This window comes from Zootoca vivipara, chromosome 7 (genome assembly GCF_965207765.1).
Source record: "Zootoca vivipara chromosome 7, rZooViv2.hap1.1, whole genome shotgun sequence".
NCBI classification, from domain to species: Eukaryota; Metazoa; Chordata; class Lepidosauria; order Squamata; family Lacertidae; genus Zootoca; species Zootoca vivipara.
Genome location: NC_142590.1, coordinates 15,446,085 through 15,467,700, shown reverse-complemented (window position 1 = coordinate 15,467,700; position 21,616 = coordinate 15,446,085). Strand labels below are relative to the sequence as shown.

Here is a 21,616-nt window from a genome sequence, read left to right as displayed (position 1 = left end):
TCACCACCAAAGGGTTACCCAAGAACCATATTGCCCTGAGGGGACAAGACAGAGCATCACAGAGAGGAGCTCTAGCTTCATGACTTCTGAGATAAATTTGTCCTCCCTCAACTGCTGCCACAGGGCTTTTCAAAATCCAGCTTACCATACCTTCTGGATAAAGAGGAGAAATGTAGTTTTGAAAAAGGTTTTTCTATTGTTGTTGAAGCTAGACTAGTGCTTATTGCTTTAATATTTCTACAAGAACTGATTTGTGATTCACCTAAAACGTGGTATACAGTTATAAACAAACTGGAGTCCAAGTTCCAACAGTAAAAATAAAATGGAAAGAGAAAAAAATCCATAGCATCATTCTAGGGCTACAGTATGTAATGGAAATCACAGAATAACGCCAGCAAAATGTAAGTCAGAGTAAGTTCTCTGGGCTGTTAAATTCTGCATTAATGTACCCCTTCCTACCTAATCTGAGCAACTTATGCAATGTCCTACCTGTGGCTGAAATTGAGGAACAGGAGGGCCTGGCATGCCTTGAGATTGCTCATCCATTGTTTCAAATCACAACACTTTCAAGTGACCTGTACAAAAATATGAATGACCTTTATAAAAAAAACGATACAATCAAATATTGTTGAATATAACCTTCCTCTTTGGTTTTATTTCTATAGCATCATTAGCTTACACAGGCAGGACAAAGGACTTTACCATCTATTTATATAGCTGGTATGTTTTGTTGTTTTTGTTTTTCCACTGATGTTATGTTTTTTGAAATATTAATGTATTATATGAATCCCCCCCTTTCCCCTCTGCTATTATGTATTGTATATTTTTCTTTGCTGTAAGTTGCTTGGAAACCTTTGGGTGACAAGCGACTAACAAGTTGTTGTTGCTATTGTTGTTGTTACAGTGTCAGACCACAGAAATGTATAAGCAGGAGGGAAATGTGTGCCCCTGAAGTTACATTTGCTTGGTTCAAGTAGGGAAAGATGAGGATTAAGGGGTTAAACTAGGTAAAGAAAGGGACCCCTGACCATTAGGTCCAGTCATTCTGGGGTTGCAGCGCTCATCTCGCGTTATTGGCCGAGGGAGCCGGCGTACAGCTTCCAGGTCATGTGGCCAGCATGACTAAGCCGCTTCTGGAGAACCAGAGCAGCGCACGGAAATGCCATTTACCTTCCCGCCAGAGCGGTACCTATTCATCTACTTGCACTTTGACGTACTTTGAAACTGCTAGGTTGGCAGGAGCTGGGACCAACTAGCTCACCCCGTCGCGGGGATTCGAACTGCTGACCTTCTGATTGGCAAGCCCTAGGCTCTGTGGTTTAACCCACAGCGCCACCCACGTCCCTCCTAAGGGGTTAAACTAAGAGGTAGCCTATTATGTCCTTATACATTCAAGTCAATTGTGTGACATGAAAATACTCTTTACGTCAGAGCTTTATAAACTTTTCATGTTGGTGACACACTTTTAGACATACATCATTTTGCGACACAGTAATTCAGTTTTGCCTCATTTCGTAATTCAGTTTTACTAGCAAACCGGAGGTTAAGCTAACCCCTTTCTAGCCCTAGGAGGAGCGTGGGGAGCGTTTGTGCGATACACACAGACACATTGCAGCCGACACACTAACATGTCGCGACACACAGTCGCGACCACTACTTTTTAAGTGGTCAACCCTCTGAGGGCAAGTTCACACATGAATGCTCATGAATCAATAAAATCAACACTTGCTCGACAAGTGATTTTCAATCTTTTCAGACCCACAACCCACCTTTAGCCCTAACATGAATTTGGGGACCCATTTATTTATTTATTTATTTTTAAAAACCATATAACTGTATATAACATACAACTGTATAGCAATAGTGCTGCTGCTGTGACCCACTTAGGTGAGGCTGCAACCCAACTCACCAGCTGTAAACCAATGTAAAAGACAGTCACAGATAAAATAACTCCCCCTCTCTCTATATATATTACTCATTTTCTATCTTTTTTAAATAAATAAAAAAACAACCCAAAATCAAAAACCAAAATTCCCTTTAAAAATCCTTTTCGTCAAATGCGCATTTCCCAGGAGCAAAGTGTAAGAGAAGATTAGGACTCATTTTAAAGAAAGAAAATTGACTACATTTTGTAGCCTGTCATTTTCTCTCAACATCGCTGCTTCTATTCATGTAGGTCTGAGATCAGAATCAAATGTGAAAGCATTCTGATCGATATAAAAAACAGCTAGCTACAAAGAACAAAAAAGCTTCTCTACAACCCCTTATTAAAACAAAACCAAAAATGCAAATATTTTTAACCTAGAAACGCTGAAGGAGTCTATCCAATTGGGAAACAGCATCAAAAGGAAAACACTTTTTAACAGACAAGTTACTTTAAAAAATAAAATAAAACTGTTTCCTAACCCAAAGTTTTGGACATAGTGTAAATCATCTTACTTCTTTAAATGTCAGTTTTATGCTTTTTCTCTTTCCAGGAGTTTTTAAGCTGTGGAAATCGTTCAGAATAAGGTAACATCAATATTTTGCCCTTTTAACTCTTAAACCAGAAGCAAAGCTTTTCTACAGAACTGTTCTTATTGGTCTTTGCCCTTTGTTGAATATTGGCAATAAAACTGCTCCATAGCAAATGCTTTTCCCATCTACTTTGCATCTCAAAAACAAATGTCGCTAGCATTTTTACAATGAATTGAGTAGCACACATCTTTAAGATAATAGCTGGTACAGAAGCTGAATTTACCATCCATACAATCCAGCTTCGTTATGCATTATTTTTGTCCTGGCTGTCATGTAACAGTTTTTAATTCAATTAACAAAATCTCTTGTTTAAATATTTTCCTCCTCTTAAAAAAAAATAAAAAATAATCAACTTTCAAACTGCGTGCTGAGAAACCCCACAGGTTCTCTGGAAACTTATCAGACGATCATTCAATTAGAACATCATAACAGAGTAACTTTCTTAAAAGTCACTGAATAAGCAAAACACTATCAGATAGGTTTTCAAACACATGGTTCACTCTGTCAGTCATGGAGGTCAATGGTGAGTCCAACAAGCCTGGCTAAAATCCCACATGTACTGGGAGACCACACCTTAAAAGTGACCCTAGAATTTCCTCTAATCTAAAGAGGTTCTGTTACAGATAAAGAGGGCATTCAAGTGGTGGGGGGGCAAGGAATCAAAATGGAAAGTGTTCTTGAAGGTCAAGCTATGGTTTCCAATGCTCTTATTTCAGACTTTTTGGAAATTAGTGCATCCCATTCAGACATACTGCTTCACTTGCTCAGTGCCTGCTAAATAAGAAGGAATAGGTAAGGGTAGCAAACATTGGGTTCAGACTCGGCAAAACCAAAACTTTTAAAATTAATTCTGCCCACTTATTCAAAAGTCTGGAAGTGACAATCTCTCAAAGGACATCCTGTGTATACCCTCTTATCCAGGGCAGTCTCGAGCAGGTCGGCCGCCCTGGCGCTGAGGGGCGGAGATCGCTCCGGCGCCCCCGCCCTCGCAGGCCGCAGCATGCTTTCCAGCGCCCTGGCGCACCGCGCCACCGGGGTTCTACCTAGAGCCGGCCCTGCTCTTACCTATATATATATAGGTATACAGGGCTCCACTTTTCTACATAACCGCTTGACCAATCGTCCTGAAATTTTGACACAACGATCCAGGCCACTCCCCGAGTGTTGTTTGAAAAAAAAACCACACATCTCACACCTCCACAGGTAAAAACCTGTTTTTCAACAAAGTAAAACAGCGCCCTCAAGTGGATTTCCTCCCACAGTACACCCCCTCCCTTCCTGTGAAATCTACACCACACCCACAAACCAAATAATGACATCACCAACCAAGCAACTGAAACCACCAAGGCGGCCATTACCAGACGCGTAGGCCCCTGCCAGGCTGCTAGGCCCGCACTAGGCCGGGGGGGGGGGGGAAGAGGGCGAGCGCCTGGATCGCAGGTCGCAGCACAGTCTTTGTTTTATGTAGGCCCTTGCCAGGCCGCCAGGCCACCACTAGGCCTGGGGGTGAGAGGGCAAGCACATGGATCGGAGGCCGCAGCACGGCCTTTGTTTTATGTAGGCCCCTGCCAGGCCCCCAGGCCCCCACTAGGCCCGGGGGGCATAACCCACAGCAACACACTTGGGGACACGGCAAGGGGTTTTTACTTTAAAATTTAGCGGGCGTTGTGTCACATGCGAAGCTCCGGCAGCCATTTTTAGTAAGGGCAGTCATGCCCCTTTTAACCTACGCTTTATACTATGACTGATTGCAAGCCTCTGTGTCTTTAAAAAACAACAACCATGCGCTTTCTCTCCCCAGTTTAAGTCCTCGGATATCTGCAGTGGCCACCCCCACCCCCCACCCCATTTACAATCTCCTACCTTCCCCTTGCCACTTCCTGGGTTTTTTATGGAACTGAACAGCTCGGGTGCTTTGGAACTCGCCTTCTTTTGCTACGGGGCTGTGGGTTTTTGCTATTTGATCCCCCCCCCAGTCAGGATTATTAAAGTAGTTCTCTAGGTTCTCTGGGTCACCTACTCCAAAATTAGAAAATCCAAATAACAAAACACACACAAACCAAAACACACAACAACGCCCAAATCATACAATACCCACCAAAATAAATGACAACCCAAAAAATAAAATTAAACAATAATAATTTCTGCTTCCCATGTTCTTATTTTAAAAAATAATAATCTAAAAATATAAAAATGTTCACGATGTGTGCGCAGGGGCCAATGTATGGTGATACAGGGGGGAGGGGACAACACTCCCCGGGGGAAACAGAGGGAAGGGTGTCCTACCGAAACACAGGGATGAGCCAGGGAGTTGGAGGGAGGAGGGGTGGGATACATCATGGATCGGGACAGGGTGGGGGGAATCACAGGGATGACCCACAGCAATGCGTGGCTGGGCCAGCTAGTTACTTTATAAATGGGGAGGGGTTTACCAATAATCTCATAAACATTATTGTACCCTTCAATTCCTAACTGACAGGAACACCAAAAATTTAGTAGAACACCTAAAACACAGAAAAAACTGAAAGTGGTGATAAGATCCAAATATTGCTGGCAGCGACATTTTTTTCCACAACGCTTGGCAAACACACTGTTATTTAGGATGCATGATGAGGTCAATGTTGGCAACTCCTTGCAAGATCCCAACAAGTTTTTGAACACAAGGCTCAAAAATACAAAGAAGTCTTAGTGCAGTAATACTACATTGGAAAAAATCTCTGTCTAGGCAAGTCTGCAAAAAAGAGAATTTAAATGCCCAAGCAGTCTGCAGAGGAATTTAAGGCCACAAGTGTCTTAAACTATGATGTGGATATCACTAATTGGATCTGATACCTTATTATGTAAGCTTGCAGTAATAATCTCACATTTCTTTTAAAAAAATTTAATCAGGAAAGAATGACACCAGTGTAGCATAGCAGAACAGGTGCTCGATTTTGGGGGCACCTGGGTTCAAATCTTTGCTTATCCATGATGCTACCTGGGAGTCCTCCAGCAAATTTCTCTTGGCCTGACCTACCAGACAATATTACTGCTGGCATAAAATAAGATAACCCCATGTGAACTCCAACATAAATCTTACAATATTATATGTCTGCCACTAATAACATAGCGGAAGACTATACACATAGGGAGTTTGGACAATTCATCTCAATTTAAGCTGAAACATGTATGCACCTGTTGCTTGCATGCACACCAAGTGTTGAAGTTTGCTTACTAGCTCAGCTTATTCCAAAGATGTTAACCATAGTTTCCCAGATGAAACAGGAAGCTATGAAAGACTTCCTGGTTGGTTGGTTGGTTGGTTGGTTGGTTGGTTGGTTGGTTTGCTTCCTTGCTTCATCATGTGAAAGGAGGGGCAAAAGTCCATGCTCAGCAAGAAGGCCCATTAATATCTCAGCTAATTACACGTTTACAGATACAATTCTTTTAAATTTCTGGTTTAGATACAATACAAAATAGAAAGGAAGAACTTGTATAGACACAGAAGGCAACAAAATTAATTCTCACCATTTAGCTGTATTTTTAGCATTTAATAGATGATTTCAATTTTCTGCTATAAAGAGGAAGACTAATATTTGAACGAAACAACTATCTGTTGACTCCTCTACCTCCTCTGCATTATCATACGTATTAAAGTAACACCTGTACAAAGCAGCTATGCTTTGTAGTATGGCAGACTTACATTTTAGCAAAATAAATACAGCAAATAAGGCATGCATGTTGTTAATGCCTTCATTGTTTTCACAGGTGTGAGGACGATGCTTAGTATTTACAACTTGCCACTGGCTAATCACAGCACACATTTTATTACTTCTGTTTTTTCATTTGTTTTAGGTAACCTGTTGGTTTTCAGGCTTTCTTCAAGTCAGAAAACCATTTTCCTTTTTTACTCATTAGATGGACCAACTTGTGCATGTTCTAGGCTGTGCACAGAGTTCGAATCCCAGCCTGTTGCACCACACCGCCAACCACTGACACAAGGATCACACTTGACACTGGAAACATACAAATACAGTCATACCTCAGGTTACAAGCTGCTTCAGGTTGCGTCTTTTTGGGTTGCGCTCTGCACCGAACCCAAAAGTACCGGAACAGGTTACTTCCAGGTTTCTGCATGCACACATGCACAGAAGCACTAAATCACGCTTTGCGCATGCACAGAAGTGCCTAATCGCGACCCGAGTGTCCACTGTACAGATCTCTCTCTCTTTTTCCCTCCACCCCAAAAAAACCCCACACCTTACAGGTAGCAACCTCTAGAGGATGCAGCAGATCCAGATCAGGACCTCATATTGGGGAGAGAGAAGTTCAGGATTCTGGTGAAAACTGTGCCCCTAGATGCTGTTTGCCCAGAAACTAAAGACTTACAGCAGGCATCCCCAAACTTTGGCCCTCCAGATGTTTTGGACTACAATTCCCATCAACCCTGACCACTGGTCCTGTTAGCTAGGGATCATGGGAGTTGTAGGCCAAAACATCTGAAGGCCACAGTTTGGGGATGCCTGACTTACAGGCACAAAGGCTATTTTATCCCATGTGTTGCACCGAATCTTAGTTCTGCTCAGTGTATACTACCAACTTAGGTCCATCAATTTCTTTGTAGAACTCAGATATAACCCTATGTATTTTCAATTGTAATAACTAGTATTGCAACACAGAGCATATCCAACACCCTTCTGTAGGTGCACATTGCAGGAAAAGATCAGCGGTAAGAAAATCAATATCTTTCAGGGGGTCTTGCAAGCTTTACTGATCTTATCACTGAGGAACCCATGTCCATGTTTCACTTGGGGAAGTTGGGGGGTTCCCAGAATGCAATGCCACCTATCTAATCCACATATTCTCAACCTGTGGGTTGCAGGTCAAAGCTAGAGTATCAGAACAAGGGAACAAACCATATGCAACCAAGGCTGGCCCCAGAAAGGCCCCTAGCTACTGATTTAAATCTATTTGTTCGGCTATAAATTCTTGGGAGGGGGTGTCATTTTCTTTAAAGCTGCACAGTGCAAACCATGCAGATAACATGAACAGTCTGGAGGCATTAGCCCAGGCATCCCCAAACTTCGGCCCTCCAGATGTTTTGGACTACAATCCCCATCATCCCTGACCACTGGTCCTGTTAGCTAGGGATCATGGGAGTTGTAGGCCAAAACATCTGGAGCGCCGCAGTTTGGGGATGCCTGCATTATCCCAACCTAAAACATTAAGCAGTACTCTTAAAAAACTGCAGGGTTTTTTAACATATTTGCACACAACCAAATTAAGGCTGCACAATTACTGTGCTTACACTGGAGAATGGGTTCTCAAAATGAACCCTCAAAGTGACTTGAATGTCTCAGCATAATTTGGGACAAGCAGAATTGTATTTGTTTCCAAACCTCATTCTTACCCCAGGAAAATTATAGGAAATTTAAAAAACACTGGGGATGAATGTGCTACAGACTGCTTACTATTTAGTATAGGTTCAATGGTTGTGTTCTCTTCCTTTGGGCCCACGGGGCCAGCAAACACTTATTTATCATATAATACACATACTAATAGTGATCTCAATGTTCAGAGTGCCATTCTTTATGCAGTGAAAACAACACCATCTATGCATAAGAGGGAGGAGTCACCAGGCTTGGGGGAGCTCACATATTTGTGTAAGTACAAAGAAACTTTGGAAAAGAACCCAAAGGGGGACACACACACACACACACACCCCAAAAAAGCTTAATGGGCATTGAATATACCTCATTGTTACAAAAGACTGGATCACTGTTGTGGATGGTGGGGGACTCAGAAAATCTGGTGGAAAGGGAAATAGAAAATCCTGAACCTAAGCGGTCCAAGCCGCAACATTTTGTTGCAGGTACCACTCATTTCTTTTATAGCCTATCTTCGTTAAATGATGTAATTCAAGTCAGCACACATGAGGCACTCGGGTGGTCTCCTATCCAGGGAGTGACCAGACCCAGAACTTCTTAGGTATCACTTTTAATAAATCCTATTAGAAGAAACACCTACCATCTTTCTTCCCATCTTCTACTATAAATATATCTATGTACTATTCTCAATAGCAATAGTAAGACAAAACCGGATACTGCAAGTGGGAAGGCCTCAAAGAAACAGAGGTGCTTCCTCTTGCTTGGATTTAGAGCTACTGTGTGAAACAGGGAGCAGTTCTGATTCAGAGGCCCAATCAGCCACCAATCACTCCGCTACATCTGGAAGCATTTTGAGAAGCTCAGATGTCAAACAAGGAAAGAAACCCACCTATCTACACAGCCTGCTTGGGGGCAGGGGTGGATTCAACACTGACACAACAAGACTAGCCATTCAAATATATGTCTGGAATTTTATTCCAGATATGCACAAGGTAAGTGGCTTTGTTTTGTTTTTTTAAAGTCTCAATTACTCAAAAAAAGCACTACAACGTTAAACATAGGTGGCAATTTAGCAGTGTCACAACAAAGGTCATCTCTTGATGTATACTACAAATGGTTATTAAATAGTTTATGTAAGACTAAAGAGATTATAACTCCCTCTTCTAAAAAAAGTTTTTTCAAAATCATGCTATATTTATTTATATTATTTATTGAATTTATATACTGCCCTATACACACAGGTCTCAGGGTGGTTCACAGGATAAAATCAGAATATAAATCACAAAATACATAATAAAAAACCGCAATAACCCCCAATATCATTATCCTGACGAATAAGTTTAGTGTCACTGATGAAAGTATCTTACATTACAACAAAAAAGTCACACTGGGCACAATCCAGCAAACAATGGTGCATAAATGGGGGTGGGAGGACATGAAGAGGGATTCGGTCCACCTGAGCTCTTTGGTTTGAGCAATGTAGACTTTTAAGGTTCTGCAAATGTCCAGGGAATGCCAACTCTTTTCTCCTCTTTCAAGTTCTTGCTGCAAGTGGAAGATAGAAGCGACTTTAGGAAGGAAGGCTGGATTGGTACAGATCACAACCCTCTCCTTGTGAAAGCTTCGAGAGTGCTCTCGGAGTGCAGTTCTGAAAATCTGCAAGCTGAAGTAATAGCCACTAATAAGGCAAGCTTGAAGGATAGCAGTTTGAGGGAGACCTTCTCCACTGGTTTGAAGGGAAGCTTCTCTAAAACACCTTGTGGAGGTCCTAGAATGGGAATAGGTGGCTGGTCAGAGGACACTTTAGAGTTGCCCCTCTAAGGAATCATTTTCAAGAGCAGATGGGAAGAGAAGCGGGCAATGGATGGTCATGACAGGATGGAGGAAAGGATGGTGAAAACTTCTGGTTTCTTGTAGGAGTGGCTTGTGGACTTGTTTGACACTTGTTTGACACAAGAGTCAAAATGGTATCTACCCTGTTTCTCCGAAAATAAGACGTAGCCATAAAATAAGCCATAGCAGGATTTTTAAGCATTCAAGGAATATAAGCCATACCCTGAAAATAAGCCATAGTGTTGTAGGGCTAGGTGAGCTGCTCTCAAAGCTCTAGCCAACTGATGCTCATTGACACTTCCACAGCAGACCATAGGCCTTCAATGTTTAGATCTCCACAGTGAGCTCCCCACCCAGTGAGCTTGGTAGCAAGAAGAGCAGTGGCAGAGAGATCTGTCCTGTCCTTCCTACTCTCCATTGCCATGATGATGACCACTTGTTCAGAACCATGTTAATAACTCCACGGAAAGGATATTTAGTCAGAAAAATTCCATCAGTGCATTTTGAAGAAGGATATGATTATTTGGACCAAATCTAGTAAACTTGTGCTGCAGGGATAATGTTTATATTTTCTTTCATGTACTAAAAAAAATTGAAAGATTCTGTGCATCTGTTTCTTCCTGTACCACTGCAGGCTACAAGACACAAGCTTAGCTTCTCAACTGACCTTTTGTACAAATATAAGTGACACCCTGGTCAGCAGCCCAAGACACCAAAAATGCTTGGACAGGATATGACGGTCCCCCAGATCTGATGTCAGAGCAAGTGCCCAACCCAGCCACTGTAACCTGAGGAAAATGTTGTTCTGATCGCAAAATATAGTAATAACATGAAATAAAGTCCAAATCTTCCTAATATTTTCTTAGCCCTTGAGTTGCACAAATTAAAACATCCTGTTTCTACTTGTGGTAGACAGCCAGTGGGAAACAAATATTTATTGAAGGAAATTACAGCAAATTGAGACTAGCTGAGCCCGTGAGCAGTTTTCAAACCAGGTCCCAGGCAGCTGCATTTTCAAGCATTAGGCCTACAACTACTTCATCATTTTTCTCATCTTTCCATGGCATTGTTGGGAAGTGTGGGGAGGGGACTCAGAAAAACAGCCCCCATCACCACAGCCAATGGAGAGAAATAGATGATGAGAGTAAACAATAGCAGAAAATCAGTGGCAACAATGTCTTCCTTTTTGTAAAAAGAAAAACAAAGTTTCATTTCGTTCACATAAGCATAATGCTTGTCAGGCCTGACAGGCACCTCACAGAATACAGAAGCATTGGAGCCATGGCACTATTAATCCCCACCCCCAAAATTGCTGGACCAGATATGGCTGGGTCATATTGAGCCTATTGCAGTCTCTCTCACCTTGATCTACCCCACAGGGTTGTTGTGAGGATAAAAAGGACAGGGGAAGAACAATACACGCAGTCTTGAGCTGCTTTGAAGAAATGCAGGTTATAAATGCAAGTAATAATAATACCAAGCAGTGTAGCACCATTCACTTCAATGGAAGTAATTGGTATTAAGGGAGAATATCTTTTCAGTTCTCAAAACTTTTATTTTAAGAAAGGGGGGTGTTATTTGTCTTAATCTCAAGATTCAACCATTTCTCCTACATGCATTTCATGTTGCCCTTTCCTGTCAGGTACATTTCAAGAAATAAACATTCTGTTTGGTTCACAAGCCAAAAGCAAGCAAACAAAACAACGATTTTATGTCATTCAGAGGTGTCAAAGCTATGAAATGCACACTTCTGGAAGTATGGTCTCTTTTCTAAACAGATAGAGCCTGTAGGGGTTTTTTTTGTCTGGGCGGGGAAGATGTGAAATACCAAGTAGCCACCAGTGATATTTCTTTCACTTATTAAAAATATTAAAATGTTATGTAAAATATCTGCTACACGTATCTAGATTTCACTGAGGCTTTCCCTCTCCGCATTTTTTTTAAAAAAAATTAAAATGGAATTTTTCTATTAGCTATTTTTACACCAACTCTTCCACCATTCCCAAACTTTTTAAACTCAGTAGGCACTCAGTACAATTCAATATACAGTATTCTACTCATAGACTAGCGCAGAGATCATAGAATTACAGAGTTGGAAGCAACCCAAGGATCATATAGTCCAGGGGTGGCCAACTCCCAAGAGACTCTGATCTACTCACAGAGTTAAAAACTGGGAGTGATCTACCCCCTTTTGGGGGGTTCAGGTCAAAGCTGTTGAGTTTTTTTAAGGAAGGGAAGCCCTGTTTTGGGGGGGTTAGGTCAAACTAGTTGAGCTTCTTTTAGGAGGGAGGAAGGCCCATTTTTGTTTAGGGCTTCAGGTCATAGTTCAACTTTTTTTAGGGAGGAGGAAAATTTTGGGTGAGCTTTTTTAGGGCTAGCAGTGATCTACCACAGACATCCAGTGATCTACTGGTAGATCACAATCTACCTGTTGGACATGCCTGATATAGTCCAACACCCTGCAATGCAGGAATCTCAGCTAAGGTAGTGAGCTCAATAAGGTACTCTAAGTATAGATAGGATTTCTGGCTGAGTACAAAACATATGTGTCTCTAGTCCAAAACCTTTTTTTAAAAAAAAAACTTTTTTCAATCCAGAGCCTTTAAAACTAATGGAAGTCAAATCCCTGAATTCAGTAGCGTAAGACTTATAACCAACATAAATGTGCATTAGCTTAAATCCCACTTTTTTTAAAAAAAGTGCAATGGTATGCAACCAAGTACCGAGTCTAGGTTGAGCTTTCTAGCCCTCATGAATGCAGGAATAATTTTAAAAAATAGAATTACAAATAGTGTTGGAGGCAAGTAACATAAGGGGATAAGTTTCTTTACCTTTTTCAACTCAGCTGATTTTCCAAACCATATAACAAGGTAATCTCAAGGACTGGCTCAAGGACATCTACGTGTAGAAAAATAAAATGTATGTTGTCTACTAATTGTAGTTTGGCATGCACATGAAATCAGTTATGCAAATCACATTAATTATCTGCAAATAAGATATGCAAATTAGCTGCAGCTGCCTTTTGATTCATGATATATTTACGATGTGGCCCTCAGCACAGAGGAATTTGGCTGCCTTTTGATACAGTGATACAAAGGGATGTTTTTCCCACTCCTTCCAAGTTTCCTACTGTGGAGTTGGGCAACTCCTCTTGTACCCAAGGGCTGCAATCAGACATCACTATAAAACCAAATTCCTACAGCTAATATGTACATGTAATTAAATCCAGATCCCCACAATTGGTATGTACTTAAAAGTAGCATAAGATGCAAGATTATGATCCTTGCTTTAATTTGGCGAATGCCAGGCTGTAACTAGTGAATGCAGTCTGTTTTTTCCATAATAATATTCACTTGGAATTTGAGAAGGGGGGAAATCTCAAATCAACTTTTCAAAAAGATTCTCTATATTTATCCTACATCTGAGCTTACATTGTTAACATGTTTTTCAAGTTGAGCTCTGCTAGAAAATATTGCTAAAACATTCTGATTTTCTCAAATGGAGCTAGGTACAGGGGCTTATCCTCCTGAATGTTTTATTTCTGAGCTCAGGTTCCTTCCCTGATGCTCCATTTCACTTAATCAAAATAGCCAGGGGGGCTGGCTTGCTGCACATGCAGCTTGGGGATTTTCCTGGGAAGGCTGTTAGCTCTTCCTTCCCCAAAGCAGAAGTCCTTTCCTCAAAAGCTCCTCACTTTAGTGCCTCAGGCCAGTGACCACTGACTTCCCATCCACACCACATAAGCAATCCCAACCTTGCATTTACCGTAATTGCTAATGGCAAAAGTAGAAACACTTTTCGGTATTAATGGCTCCTCCCTCAAAACATATGACTTTTTTGCTTCTGATTAATGTCCATTCTCCCTCTCTTACATGCAAGGACAAATTCATGGAGTTATTCACAAAGCTATCAATGGCTATAGAGAGCTGGAGCAATATGCCTCTGGATACAAGTTGTTGGGGACCATGAGTAGCAGAATACTATTGCGCTTAGTGTCACTGTGAGATTGAAATATTGTAGTGAACCAAAAAGGCATCTAGTAGGGTTCTCTCAAGGTTCTTATTACTTTGAGGAGAAGCAGAGAAAGTCAACTCCATGCTATATGTGTGGGTTTTAACTTTAATTTAAAAAAAAACTAAAAATGGGGAAAAGTACGATATATATGTGTTTAAATTTGTATTAATGAAACACTGTTACATGTAACGGTGTATTTTTGTAACTTTTTGTTTAAATTGTCTGCTGTTGCTTCAGTTTTCTGTACACAGCTTACAGAAATTTTTAATAATAATTATAATTTTATTAGTTATACCCTGCTCAACTAGCTAGGTTTTTAATATGTTAAGCGGTATAGAAATTAAATAATCAATCAATTAATTCCTAAAGGTTATCATTTGGCTACGGAACAGAACTGCTCATCTGTAGTTACCGTATTTTTCCGTGTATTGGATGCCCTATGTATAGGACAACCCCTATTTTGGGGGACTCCAAGTTAAGAAAATGGGGGGAAATTGACCTGAATTGTTGATGAAAATTGTTCACCCGCCAGACCAACACTGACAGCCACGCACCTCTAACAAGCCGCCTATCAGCTGGGGAAGCTAAACTAAGTCAAGGTTTGGCTTAGCATGCTATTCAGTCTAAACCAGGACCCCTGGTTAACCTCTCTCAGTACTAACCACAAGCCATAACCAAGAAGGAACTATGGCTTAGTGCAATGCAGTAAAAAGAACCAGAGAAGAACTAAGTGTGAGCTCCTCTCCAACAGCCCACACAATCTCACTGACTAAGCCTTAGTTTAGCTTACTGTGTAGTGTGAACAAGGTCTATGATTGCTTTGCATCAGCTTTATTAATTAATTTTAGTACAAAACTGTAGGAGTGTAGGATAGTAAACGAATTTAAACACTCGGTCCTAGTGGGAACCTAGCGTTTTCAGCACCAGCATTCATGCCCCAGAACTTATGAACTAATAGTTTTAAAAAAGAATACCTTTGAACATGTGGTTTATAGGATTTAATTGGGTCAGTTTTCACTGCCAGACCCAAATTTCCGAACATGTGATGTGATAGATGAAATAAGAATATTGTGAGCATGTTTAACGAACAGTGCTTTCCCCACATCTATTTGAGTATCTTGAAGGATATGTCCTTGTGAACATAGAATGTATGAGGGCAAGCAAAGTTATCTTGGCTTTTTAAAAAAACAACACCACTAAAGACTTCAAATTATAATTTAGATAACTGTGATTTGAACACCTACATTATTCTGTTAGACAGTCTTTAACAACTTCAATGTCTCCAGTCCTTCAGATTTTGTACAATTTAAAATATGGCTTCAGACAAAAGAAATTAATGGCTGACCAGGAATTTAGGGTATTAGTAATAAGTGAAGATGACATATAGCAGGATCTGCTCTTTCATGAAACCACAATGTGATACTTCTTTTAATTAGATTATCATAACACTCTAAAAAAAATAGATGTCAAAGTAATTTATTTTTAAAAAAACACCTTTGGCTAAGCTAAATTTAAGGCTCCAAAAGTGAGACGGTTTTTGCAGATTTCAATTTAGTTTCTAACCCATAACTCAAAACAATCATTTATTTACTCTTACATCATTGTGGGTCAAGACTTCCTTGTTCAGAACACAGTTGCATTTCACATTAGTGGCAAGACTGGAAAAATGACTTAATTAATGTAAACACCATCTCAACAATTTTTTAAAACTTATACAAGCACTTTCACTGTTACAGAGTGAACTTAGGGGACTCAACCTACGTTCTTTACTCACTGTTGGTGCCAATGGAAGTTTCCCTCTCAAGGCAAACAATAATTGCAGGAGGGAGTTCATCAAGATGATTTTTACCAGCTTCCTTGCACATAGTCTCAATCCTGAATCGCATCCATCCCACCCCAGCAGCAGCTTCTTACTCCTTGTTTAATTATCTAGATTGCTAAGTGCTGGTGTAGAGTAGTAGCTAAGAGACTATGCTATGAATCAAGAAATCCCCAGTTTGAATCTTATCTCTGCCATGAATTTCCTGGGTAGCTTTAGACAAGCTACACACACATTCAGCCTCAATCTCTCATTTGCAATATGGGAATACCAATACTGTCTGAACTTACAAAGCTGTTGGAAGAATTACAAGAAGAAATCGTAAGTGAAGTGCTTTGAACAGTCTAATCACATTATATAAATGCTAAATATTATGATTAAAGGCATCCCCAGGTTAAAAAGAGCCATGGACCTTTTGGGGAAAGGTGATGATGAGCACTGATAACTTCAAAAGACTGTCTGAAGCAAAACATTTTTGGGGGGGGTGTCTTACAAGCCCAAATCAGTGGGTGTTTACTCAGAGGAAAGCCCCACTGTATTCAGCGGGGCCTGTTCTCAAGCTCAGCTTGATTTTGGAAACCTGGAAGGTTATTAAATCTACATCTCAGGATATTAAAGCAGCTGGCATATGAAACAGGAGGTCCATTAACAAAGATTTTAGATAAATCAATAATGTGCAAGGGGAGATGCTGATGACTTACAAAATAACACATCTACAATCCTTTATTTAAGGAAGGGAACAAGAGAGCAATACATGACTCAGCAGATCTGTTAGTTTGACCTGAACCCTAGGACAAATGTTAAAATAAATGTTCAACTGAAGACTTGCAAGAATATGAAGGCTTGCCTCTCTCCCTATGCTCCTATTCATATATTATGACCCATTTATTAACTGGTTGGTCTTCTGCAAGTGCCACCACCATCCAAGATGAGGCAGATGGCTACCAGAGTACCAACTGTGGAACACCCTCTCCAAAGATGTTCATCTGATATCTACAGTTTTGCCAAGCTTTTTGGATATAGTTTTATTCCTGCAGTTATAATCTACTTCTAGGATTTTGTAGCATTTGGCTTATTGTTATGTTTGTATTTATACTGAGCAGAACTTAGTTGGATACTGTAGATCAGGCATCCCCAAACTTTGGTCCTCCAGATGTTTTGGACTACAATTCCCATCTTCCCCGACTACTGGTCCTGTTAGCTAGGGATCATGGGAGTTGTAGGCCAAAACATCTGAAGGGCCACAGTTTGGGGATGCCTGCAGTAGATGCACTGAAATTTATAGACTTAAGTTAGCAATGCCCATTAATTTCAGTGAGTCTACTTTAAGGATAACTAACGTTGGACCCAACCGATTTTACTTGTTTTACTTTTGTTAAACCACACTGTTAACATAACGTAAAGAAGTACATAAGGCGAAGAGCTGCCCCATTGTCTGTCTACCCCTAGTCTTGTGTCCTCTACATCTTCCACCTCTCAACACTACTTCCCTAATATACAATCTTTAACAACTGATATATGCTGTTCTCTATAATCCAAATGAAAGCACACTGTAGAGGGTCCATCTTAGTTCTTAAAATGTCAGACTTAAATGTTTATTATTTAAGAGCATGCGCCTTTTTATACATTAACAACATAGCATTGAACTCATCTTCTTAGTTGGCCCCAATCAACAGAGAAAGAGGTCTGGGACTTGGGGTGGGGGGGAACCAATGGAAAGTTTTGGTACATAAAAGCCAAGTTGTAAACAAACACAAGACTGTAGAATGTCTTTACTGATTATGAAACATAGAAGTTAAGACAGGCAGCCTAACACAATTTCCATGCCTTTTGCTGCACAAGTGAATTTGTAAGCCCCTTATCTCCTGGCTTAAGCTAAAGGGGTTTTAATCAAGAGTCTATACGCCTATAGAAACAGAAATTACACAACTAGTTCATATTCATACCTTCAAGTTTCAGTCTCTGAGAAACTTGTCTCTGTCAAATAACCTTCCTATGGTGAAAGTGTGCTTGTAAATTCAGCATTACAGGAATACTTAGCAAAAAATAGTCTCTACTCTAAAAAATATTGGCTTCAAGTAAAAAAGTAATCCAAAAGGACTGCTACAAGGCACTGAACTCTTATTTCCCAGTTGCTTTAAATAAAATAAAAAAATGGAAGGCAGCAGAGGGTGGGTGGGATAATATCTGTAGTTAAAACAGTGACAGAAATGCCAAAACTGCATTACATTAGTGAAGTCCATTTATTCCACCTCTAGAACTGTTGCATTTTATGGTTAGGACTATGTCAAATACCTTCCAGTCTTCTAAAAATCTAGCTTACTGTTGATTTAGCAGTCAACCATTTCAAATGAGTACACGGCAGTATGTTATATTTGAGTGTATTCCAGACTCTGCACCCCTAGAGACTTTTTCATTCAGGCACACACAATGTGGCAACAAAGCTAAATGCTACCCACCTGCCATATGTGGTGACCCACCAGGGGCTTGATAAACCTGTTTTTTCTGTCTGCCTGAGACTACAAAATAGGGGGCTGGCAGGCATCTGGCAGGCCACAAAGCATGAGTAGTGTGCCGTGTTCAAGTTTGAGGGCAGGGTCACAAGTTGCCCAGCCTATTTAATCTATTTGTTCCCCAACATCTTATGTGTTAACAAAAACAGAAAACATTAGGGTCCTTCAGCTATTGTTTATTTTCTAACTTCTACAGGAAATAAAACTTTCAGTCTGCTTTAGTTACTGACGATAAAGAAAGTTTAATGCAAAGAAAACCTATTCATTTCCTCACCAACAGTACAGATATTATGGGGAATAAATGACCTTGGGGTGGAAAAGAAACAACACAAGTAGCAGTAGGTAGGAAACTCATTAGCTGAACTAAAAGAACACTGAACAGTACTCCTGCCATGCATCAAAACTTTCTGGAGCATCCAACTGGAACATACAGTACAGCAAACCTGGGGGTGGGAAGGAGGCTTGGAAGACTGGGGAAAATAATTTAGATCTTCAGCATCTAAATGGCAATCAATCTAAAGTGTCTTGGAGCACTAGTAAAATACTATTAAAATATGCACTGTGATAACGTTATGACTATAAACAAAAGGCTACCAATTCTAAAAGTTCCAAAGTTTCAAAGACCTTAAGGCATCCTGAAAATTATCAAATACTGTACACTTGTTCAATGGGAACCTAATTCCCATTAGTACCAAATAAATGACGTAAGTGCCCCATTCATAGTCGATGTTCCACTATTCACACTAAGACAACTAGGGACCCAATATAGTTTTATCATCATAGTGAGGAAAATACTTTTCATTTCTGAAAAGGCAATAAATGATGGGCTGATTAAAGATGATTAATGGACTTGGGCTTCAATATTTTCCTTTGTTTGAAACACAGACACAATGAAATATATTTATCATGTCAAAAAAAAAGTCTGCGGTATAAGAATTTATAATTGGATGAAAAACAGCACTATTGTCACACAAAGAAAGCTGGCAACACATAAATCATTATAAGGAATTTAACATTTTAAGGATATTAGAGAAAATGGCATTTTTTAGTGTTCCATTAGTCTGTTACCTTGAAGGGTTTTCCCCTTTTGGGTTGTAAATTCAAATAAACCAAGCTATAATTGAAGATAACATATATAAGAATGCACACATGATTGCATCCAATATTGCACAATTTGTATCCCTGGTACAATGAAGACTGTAACCCGATGCAGAATTAGGTGTGCCAAAACTCTTGATTTAAAAGAGTGGCAATCCTAATCGTGTCTACTGAGAACTAAGCTCCACTGTATTCAATGAGACTTGCCCCTAGGTAAGTGTGTACAGGATTGCAGCCTTAGGCATGGCTAATTCTGCATAGGATCAGACTGAAGAGAGATTAGGTGAAATCCAGTTCTGTTTTGTTATAACATCTCTGCTGGAACACAGGCCTCTAATATTGTTGTACAATGATCCTAAATATCTTTGGGTGGTAGTCAGCCAAGTTACATTCAGAACAGACCCACTGAAATTAATGAACATGCATAAGTTTGATCTATTAATTTCAATGGGTCCACCTTAAATAAAACATAGTTGAACACAATTTGTAGTAAATTAAATAAACTATTAATTACTTTTCAGTAGTTTTACCTAGTGAACAATTCAACTCTGTGTATGCTTACTTAAAAAACCCACTGAGTGCAAGATTACAATCCTATGCAATTTACTCAAGAGTTAGCCTCACTGAGCTTAGTAGTAGCATAGCTTCAAGCTGTAAGTTTTTTCAGTACCAGTTATAAATCCTTAGGTTTATTTTTTATTATTCCTGCGTTCCCACACTTACATCATAACACATTGTTGATATTTCTGGTTTTCCTCTCTGCCTTTTTCAGCTAAATGGGAACTTCTGGAAGGCTCATCTCTCACCAGAAAATGAGAGATGTGCTGTCACTGGAACATCTATTCACCAGGAACAGAATCCAAAAAAATGAAGAAAGTAAGAGCCAATTGTTTTTAAATACACTACCTTTAAAAGTGGTAGTAAGGGAATGGAAAGAAAGAAAGGGAATGGTGAGGAAAGAGGTGTAAGAAATCTCACCTTGTACCTCAACTGTTGGTGAAGTTAACAGACAACCACCTTTCTTTAAATGCTGCAAAGTCCAGGCCCTTTAGTATCCTGCACAATCAAGAGTGTTCAGCCACCAAAGATGACCTTGCTTAAAGAAGCAAAGATGCTTGCTTAAAATGAATTTAAGGGTCTGCCTACACAACCACTTATAGTGTAATAATTTCCTGTCTTCAACTTTCCATTAATTTACATCATGTTTGTTATGCACTAAAATTGCATAGTTGCCAAGTTTTCCCTTTTCTCACGAGGAAGCCTATTCAGCATAAGGGAATTTCCCTTAAAAAAAGGGATAACTTGGCAGCTATGAAATTGACTACAGCCAATTCGCTGTCTGTAACCACCAGCAGTTCAACAAGCCACCCGAGATTGAAAAACATGATTGATAGACTGTTTACAGCTTTAGTGAGTTACAATATACATGATGAAAAAGCTACTCTAAATAACATAGAGAGTAAACACAATTAACAAGTCATTTCCATGAGATCTTGAACCTAGGTACCAAGGTCATGAAAGAACTTCTACATGTGTACTTGACTTCCATGGAAGCATCTCAAAGATGACTCACCCTTCCGTACTAAGCTACAGACAATCTACCGGTACTTTATAAGCACGTACTAAGCAACAGGCAATCTACGTTATAAGCACGCATCTCAGAGGGCTTTTGCCTTATACTGGCAGAATGCTACTGCCACAAAAGACTGTAGAAAACACTTGGAATTACTTATTTGTTTCCCTTGGTATTGGGATCATTAACACCAATACTTGCATGTGTCCTACCACTTCCTAGGAAACAGGCACATCTGTATTTAAATACCATAGGTCTGTATAATTTTCAGCATCTTATGCAGCTCTGGCTCCTCGACATTTCAGAATGTCAATACCTTGTTTATAAATGGCAAAGTTATTCAGCTGATGCTAAAGCAAGAAAACTGGTGTTCTGTGCAACAAGATAGAGACTTGGAAGCTATGCATCCAGAAATAGGGCAAATTCAGCTCTTTATCAGTAACTGAAACATAGCAATAACTTGCAAACAACAGGGAGAAGTACAATTTTCCTCCAGATAAATAATTCACCGCTTTATACATGCACAAACAACACAGGATGGGTATACTTAAGGCTGTACTTTACAGCCTTAAACTTATTGAATGTTGTAATCCTAACCCCACTTAACTGGACAGGGAGTTCGGGCTAAACTAAGATCAGTAAAGTCTCTTGCTGCAGTGTAACCTTCTAACCAGCGTAACATTGCTAGAGGTTTACATTAAAAGGGTTTTAAATACTACCACAGACATTTAGCAATGGCACAACGCCAGCACCAATACTTATACCCTCAAGCCCAGCTGTGAAACTGAAGGGAAGGGTGGAGATATTGTAACCAAAGAACTGTAGAGTTGGAAGGGACTACGAGGGTCATCTAGTCCAACCCCCTCAACGCAGGAATATTTTG

At 40.0% G+C, this 21,616-nt stretch overlaps 1 protein-coding gene across 7 annotated transcripts in view; it reads right to left on the bottom strand.

The window, feature by feature from the left end:
* The window catches only part of NEK7 (NIMA related kinase 7), an 83,934-nt gene that overhangs the window by 60,864 nt on the left and 1,454 nt on the right, over positions 1-21,616 (bottom strand). For 2 of the 7 annotated variants that reach the window (XM_035121366.3, XM_088673746.1), the window contains exons 2-3: positions 12,548-12,614; positions 490-575 (exon numbers count right to left, since the gene is read on the bottom strand). The exons of 2 other annotated variants lie outside the window; for them this stretch is intronic. In XM_035121366.3, the coding sequence (XP_034977257.1) occupies positions 490-546 (57 nt within the window). In that variant the 5' untranslated portion in view covers positions 547-575; positions 12,548-12,614. The remainder of the gene's footprint in view (positions 1-489; positions 576-12,547; positions 12,615-21,616) is intronic. 3 more of the 7 variants (XM_035121365.3, XM_035121370.3, XM_035121369.3) reach the window with 2 other exon arrangements.